The 7,245-nt window shown below is 58.3% G+C and overlaps 1 protein-coding gene across 1 annotated transcript; it reads left to right on the top strand.

Moving 5' to 3' along the window:
• Positions 1-4,388: 4,388 nt before the first annotated feature.
• Positions 4,389-6,567, top strand: BMP15 (bone morphogenetic protein 15). The gene is made up of 2 exons (XM_081336947.1): positions 4,389-4,912; positions 5,554-6,567. Exons 1-2 carry the CDS (start codon positions 4,561-4,563, stop codon positions 6,402-6,404), a joined length of 1,203 nt encoding a protein of 400 aa, XP_081193073.1. The 5' UTR covers positions 4,389-4,560; the 3' UTR covers positions 6,405-6,567.
• The last annotated feature ends 678 nt before the right edge of the window (positions 6,568-7,245 follow it).

Raw genomic sequence — 7,245 nt, 5'->3', positions numbered from 1 at the left:
CGCGGCGCGACGCTAAGCTCTGCCTGCTGGAGGGCGGACCGGCAGGAGCCCCCGGTGGGCGTGTCGTGGGCGAGCGGAGGCGCCCGGCCGGGCCGGCCCGGATCCTGCAACGCCCCGACCGAGGCGCGCCCCCAGCAGCGGAGCCGCTCCGCCTTCTCTGCCGGGCTGCTTTGGCGCCCGGGCTCGGAAGTTAACCCGGCCCAGCTTAAACGAGCTCGCCTCCCTGCACGCCGAAGATGTGGAGGCGGGAGCCCTTAGGACAGGAACCGAGGAACAGGCTTGGAGACGAAGCTAGGCCTGCCGGGCTGATCCCCCCCCCCGCCCCACCCCACTAGGGCTTTTTCGGGGGCCTCGAGGCCAAAGGGGGAAGTTGGCCCTCTGCGATCCAGGTTGAGTGGCACTCTGCCTGCTTCAAGTGCACCTACCTGCAAGGGTAACCCTGGTGCAATTGCTTGATTTGCTGGTGTAGTAGAGCTGAGCGCTAAAAACTGTTTTTCCCACCCTGCCTGCCCCTCAGGGGCACTGCTGCCAACTTTCTTTCAGCAGGAGTCACACTGGGGCAACCCCAGATGCTCCTTTGTTCCCCAACTGGTCCAGAGTAGGTGCCACCCTTGGCTCTGTGAACACCACAGCCCTGGGCCTTGGTGGGCTGGGAATGTCTTCAGATTTGTGTGGAGGAGAAAATGTGCTGTCAATTTCAAAGTCTCCTTGTGCCCGTCAGTGCAAGCGGGCCTGGGGCTGCGGAGGGGTGGGAGGGGGGAGGCAGAATGCTGGGCAGCCCTTTGGGGCCACAAGAGTGAGGCAGCAGCCGCTCTCCTGCAACCTTGGGCAGTGCCCAGACTGGCTCCATCCCTCTGTCCTGGAGTTGCTTCCTACAAGCACTAGGCACTTTTTGGGCATCCATATGTGTACAACCCCAACATGCATTATTGAGGAGCTGCCCAGAAGTAGCAGGAAATGGGGGGGGAGCTATTGTTTTTAGGAGCCTCCGAGGGTGTCAAGCATTATATGGAACTCCCTGCCACAAGAGGTACTTGTGTTGCATTATATTAGAAGGTGGTTGTGCAGACACGAGAGAGGTGTGTGTGAGACAGAGACATTGATCCAAGGGTTGGGGGCTGTCCCCTGTCATTAGCACTGTGATATTTCAGCCTATGGCACCCCAATGCTTTTTGATGAAAAAGTGGGTCTGGCAACATGGAGCGTTGCTGTCCAGAGTAGTCTCCATCAGGCTCCGGTGAAGGAATTCCTGGTTTCCCAAATGCTGAATGCGGAAGGGTTAGCCCTTCTCTTGCAAGACTGTGCTGAGACCCACAGCCCTCCTGCCAGACCCTCCTAGAATGGAGAGGCTGATCTTTACACCACGCCTCCCTCCACAAAAGGCTCTTGACCATTAATTGGGGAACAGCAGATTTTTGCAAAGAGGGAGTGGGGGACAGTTGTCCTTAGTTGCCCTCTGAGGGTGATTTGAAGTATATGTGAATGCCTGCCTATTTATTTGGTGGGTGGAGGGGTGGCCGAGCCAAGTGGGCAGGGGACCAATTGCTGAGGGGGGGCGCTCTGCAGGCCAATCTCATCCCTCTTCTCCCTGCCTTCCTGTGCCGAGAAACCTCCCCACTGGTTTTGCCCAAGGCCAGGGAAGCCGCTGAGCCTAAAGCTGCCCTCTTTCTCCCCTGCATGCTGTTTTGGCTTCCTCTTCCCAAGGACCAGAAAGCCCTTTATCCAGAATGTCCAGGGAAGGCGGGGGGGGGGGGGGGAATTGTTCAGCTGGGGGTGCAAGGCAGCAGGCAGGGAAGTGTGCAGGGAGAGCCAGGCTACCATTTTGGGGCCATAACATGGCTTGCTTTGGCTCGTGTGAGCAGAGCCCTTGTAGCTGGCTCTCTCTCAGAGTTAATCTAGCCTGCTTTCAGGAGAGCTGCAGGATTGCCCTGTGAGACCCCTGCCCAGCAGAGGACCCTTCCTCAGGCTGGCTGCTCCTTTGGAGAGCTCATCCAGGGCATTGGGTGGCCTGGGGAAGGTCAGCCTGAGCTGAGGGCCATGGTCAAAAGCGCAGGTGACTGAGGCAAGAAATCTTGCCAAAACCAGTAATTTTGCCAAGTTCTGCTGTGATCTATTTGGGCTGATCTTTAGGGTTCCCGAAGACTCTGTGGGCTGCAACTATTGAGCGTTTCTCAGCTGATCTATGGAGAACCCCGAGTGGATATCTGTGCAATGTTTTTCAGACATGTAATTGACTTCATGCCTATATAAGAGGCATAAAGTACGTCTTTATATAGATAAGAGGATTTGACACATGAGAGCAAGTTCCTGGATTGTTTGTGCTGGGAAGGAGCTTGGCTGAGCACCAACATTTCCCCCTCCTTGAAGAACCCGGTGGCAAGGACATGCCTTATGTTAAAAAACAGGAAGTTTACAAAATGACTGGAAAGCCCTGAACACTGGATTTTGGAGTCCCTCTGGCATCCAGAGATTCAGCAGTGGGGAGGAAACCACCTTTTGCTGCCCCGGCAGGTCTGATGAGCTGCTTCTGGCTGCCGAATCCCCTTGGCTGCCCTCACCTGCCGGGGTGCCTCCGCTCCCCCTGCCACGAGTCCTTTCTCTGGGCAGCCCTCGCCCAAGTGTCCCCGCTGCTTTGACCCAGGGCTGTTCAGAGCCTCCCCAAGGCTACGCCATGCTCAAGGCAGTTACTTCCCAGGTGAATCTGGCTGGACCTTAACTGCCTGACTTCCAGGTTTCCCCTTGGAGACCCTTTGGAAACAAAACGTGCCCCAGAAGCAGCAGTGGTCCTGCCCAAACCCCTGGGGAGCCTCAGGCCCGGCCTCCAGTAGCCCAAGGATCAGCTTAGGGGCCTCAGCTGCATCTGGCAGCCTCAAGTGGAAGGACAGGCACTTGGAGAAAGAGGGGAGCAGGCCCTACTACCCCGAAAGGAGCCAGTTCTGGGCTGCTGGGGAAGACCGATTCCCAAGCTCTGGACCCAGTCAGGAACAGAGGCGCTCCAGTTGCTGGCTTGGCCTGCCTCCCCCTCTCGGATTTTGGGTCCAGCCCAAGGGCGGAAAGACACTCCCTGCCCAGGAATGCAGTGCTGGTGCCAGGGGTGGAAGTGGGCGGGAGGGGCTGTGCCAGTGGAGCCTGGGGGGGGGGTAGCTCCAGTCTGCCTTGCAGGGCCAAAAGAGAAGAGAGACGGTGGCCTCCAAAGGCCTTGAAATGGGACATTCTTCAATCCCTTCTGCCAATGCTTTTACCCTGGTGGGTCCTCCCCTCCCCTATGTTTATTCTGCCCTGCTCAATGCATTCGGCTAGGACTTTTGATTATGTTTATAACTTTGACTTTATACCTTTGAAGGGTATAAAGGCCTAAATAAATAAATTATCATTGTCAATAGTTTGTACAGGATAGTTTTTAAATCACCATGTAGAAGCTGAAAACAAGTCATGGAAGGGCGCCACTTCACAAAAGTGCCACGTTCACCAAGCCAGTAGAAATACTTTGCACAAAATGATAAAAGCTGAACTTTTTCAGCATCGTGTTTGGGGGATCAAAGTGTGCTTAGCTGAAGCTGCAGAAGTGGGAAAGGATGGAGAGAAAGAGGCAGGTTAACACAAAATTATTTTTCCTGTTTTTCCAATAACTAAGATAAATAGGAGCTTGGGAGACTGGCCGCATGTAAGAAAGGCAGAGATTCCCCACAGTTGAGCTTGCATGCAAATCCAGGCCGTTTCCTGCATCTGCTGATTCCTGTGAGGCCTTCAGAGCTGTTGGCCTCAACTGTAGTTGAGCTGTGCAAGACGGGATTGTGCCCCATGAACAGAGAGCAAGCACCACCAAAGGAAGCCCATTCTTTTGTGAGTCAAGCATGTCTGCCACAAGGGGGAGCAGGAAACAGCTCAAGCAACGGGGTGCTTTTCAGATGTGCCTGGACTCCAAATCCCAGAGTTCCCGGTGGGCGTGGCCAAGAGCTTTTATGCAAAGCCAGCTGAACATAAGTTCGCATTCGTGCTCTGGTCATGAGGCGAGAGTAAGGAGCTGCCGTGCTGCCGCTAAGATAAGCAGCTATGCAACCATGCAGCAAGGCCTGCCTTTCCAAAGACCGCGGCAGCGGCTTCTGTGGTCACAACGCACTGCGTTTTTCTCGAAAGAAAATGCCTTCTCTAAAGAAGCGAGCTGAGCCCCAGGCGCCTCGCCCACCTGGCTCCCTCCAGCCTGCAAGCAGGACACCCCCCCCGCCCTTTAAGGTGGAGCGAGGCCCGCCTTTAAACGGAGCCGGCGGCGTGCTGTTTCTTACCCAGCAGCACAGGGCGGGGAGGGGGCGCTTCCCGGCCTGCGGCGAGTCTCCGGGTGGAAGGAGCTGCCCCGGGCCTGGCGCAGCTCTCCGGGCCCGTGAAGCAGCTCCGGCTCCCCCCGCCCCCTGGCCTGGCTGTGACTGCTCGGGGAACCTAACATGGGACTGGGTGGGTGAGGCTCACCCGCATCCCTGCTTTTCCCCCGGGAGACGATGCTCCCGTTGGGCGCTCCGGCTCCTGCTTTGTGACCCCGGAGCCCAGCGCCGCCGGAGGGCCACCATGGCGGGGCTGAGGCCGTGGAGCGCTTCTCTCCTCCTGGCCCTGCTGTTCCCCCTGGCGCTACCTTTGGAAGGCGGGAGGGAAGCGCTAGATTCAGAGGCGCCGGCCGCCTTCGCCGCCTCCGGAGCCCTTTCCCTGCCGCTGATCCAAATGCTGCTGAGCCAGGCGCCCCCCGGATCCTGGCTCCCCGGTCGGAACCGGAGGCGAGCCAGCGGGCAGCCCCTGCGCTACATGCGGAACCTCTACCGGAGCGTGGCGGACCGGTACGGCCGCCCCCGTAGGGACGGGCGCCTCTCCAGCAACACGATCCGCCTTGTCCGACCGTCGGCCAAGGCCCGCCAGGCGGAGGCAGGTGAGCTGGGGCCGGGACTCCCTCCGGGGCTGCCGGAGCTGGGGCTCAGCGCCTGCTCGACGTTGCTGACCTGTCAAAGGGTGTGGCAGCCGGCAGGTCCTGAGCGAGGCCAGAGGGCCGCCTGCTGCCTTTCAGCTCTCTCTGGAGCAGGCAACTGGCCAGAGGAGCCCCAGCCTGTAGCTCCTCTGGGCGGGGTGGGAAGTTGCTAGCCTGCAGCTCACACTGCCAGCTTCTGGCCAGGATTACCCAGCTCTGCCGAATTGACTCTAAGCGGGAAGCTTTCCTTGAGCCAAGCATTCCATCTTCTTTTGCATGTGCGGCATGAGCTGCACGTCTTGCACAGCACAGAATGGGGCACTTTTACGGAGTCCTTATTCCAAAAGCTCTGCCTCCCCCAGGCTGCCAGCCTCTTAAAGGCCCTTCAGAATTGGGAGGGAGAGGGGGGCCTTTGCTCGCAGGTCCTGGGGAGACAGCAGCTTCTCCCATCTATTGTGAATACTCCCAAACTGGCATGCAGCCCACCCCAACTGGGGAGATGGACGAACAGCATGACAGAAGAATAGGCTGGGGCTCTTCTTTAGGAAGGTTGGGGCCCCTGTGGGGCCTAAGGATGGCTCTCCTGCTCCCCTTCTTTGTACCAGCAGGCCCCTGGTTCATCTGGGCCCTTGACTACCGCCTGGAAGTGCAAGCGCCAGCCCAGCACCTCATCAGAGCTGTTGCTGTCTACGTTCAACGTCCATCCTCACCTCACGGCCCCCTCTGGTGCACAGCCAGCCCGCTGCCTGGTGGAAGCACCCTGTCACAGGCGGCAGTCAGCCCGACTCTGCTGAAGAATGCCACCGCCACGTCGGCTGCGGAAAGCTGGGTGGAGCTGGACCTCTCCTGGCACCTCCGGCCATGGTCCTGGGCTGCCCAGAATAGCCACCTGCTCCGCCTGCATCATGCCTGCTCCTTCCTGGAGTGGGCCTGGAGCTCTCCCCGTGGGCCTGGTGGGGGGCACCCCCCCTCCCTGGAGGATCCCTTCTTGCTGCTCTACCTCAAGGACACTTGGAAACCCTTCCGGGCTTCTGTGGGTGGGGAGCTCCCCCAAAGCTCTGCCCATGTCCACAGGGTGCGCCGGGCTGAGAAGCCGAACGTGGACCTGCCCCGCTATAGCCGCCACCCCAGGGCCAGGCCGAACGAGTGCGCCCTCCACCCTCTCCGTGTGACCTTTCGCCAGCTGGGCTGGGACCACTGGATCATCGCCCCCCACTCGTACCGGCCTCAGTACTGCAAGGGAACTTGCCCGCGGGTCCTGCGCTACGGCTACAACTCTCCCAACCATGCCATCGTCCAGAACCTGATCAATGAGTTTGTGGACCCAAACATCCCTCGCCCTTCCTGCGTTCCTTACGAGTACAGCTCCATGGGTGTCCTCATGATTGAGCAGAATAACAACATCCTGTTCAAGGTGTATGAGGACATGATCGCCAAGTCCTGCACCTGCCGATGAGCAGCCTCGTCTCTGGCAATGAGCTCTGTGGGTTGCCCTCTTCCCTGGGCCTCTGCTCCCACCCACTGCCTCACTGAGAGAGAATCCAGATTTTAAGGCATTTGGCAACTTTTCACTTGGATCCAAGACCTCCTTTCCCAAGGTCACAGGACTAGCACCTTGGTTGGGCTGTTTTACAAAAGGATTTTTATGCACAGATTGGCAAATTCTCCTCCTTTTTTACCAGAAAAAGTATGCAGGTACTCCTGGAACGATTTCACCCTGCCAGAACTTGGTAGAGAACAGTTGAAGGAAGTGCAGCCGTTATGGTCCCTCCGCTTCCCCCTCCCCAGCGTTTGTCTCATTGCCTGCATGTGCATCTTGATGCCGGGGTCGCTGCCCCTTTTGGCCCAGCAGGGTGGCTGTGTCCTGCAGTCCAGCCTGAAAAAAATGGATGTGCAGGAGCAGCAGCCACAGGTTTCTCCCTCCCATCCAGAGGCCCTCTTTCCCCCCCACCAGCCAGTGTCCCCTCCCCCAGCAAGAGCTGTGTGGTCTCTGGAGTACTCAAAACCCCCTTTTCTGTTCCTGCTGCTCTGTGGCCAGTTCTTTGCTTTGCTGCTACTACCTCCCACTCTGCAGATAAAGGCACACTCACGCCATCCACAACCCTGGGAGATGTCAAGCACTGAATTCCTTGGGGGGAAGAGCCCCCTGGAGGTTGCTTCCTGAGAAGGCTGTTCTGGAAGCAAAGGGGAAGAGTGTTTAGGTGTGTGGTTGGGGGTTACGCATCCTGCCTTGCCCAGGAGAGATGGCTGGTGGGGGCTTAGTTGGCTGGGCCTTCCCTGGGAGCTGTCCCCTCGTG

This window comes from Vipera berus (genome assembly GCF_964194415.1).
Source record: "Vipera berus genome assembly, chromosome: 11".
Taxonomy (NCBI): Eukaryota; Metazoa; Chordata; class Lepidosauria; order Squamata; family Viperidae; genus Vipera; species Vipera berus.
This window is presented reverse-complemented; position numbering and strand designations above follow the sequence as displayed.

Excerpts from the sequence above, each read along its gene's own strand:
- BMP15 (XM_081336947.1), top strand. The coding sequence starts at position 4,561 with ATGGCGGGGCTGAGGCCGTGGAGCGCTTCTCTCCTCCTGGCCCTGCTG. Across the intron at positions 4,913-5,553 it reads GGCCCGCCAGGCGGAGGCAG|CAGGCCCCTGGTTCATCTGG; the intron begins GTGAGCTGGGGC and ends TCTTTGTACCAG.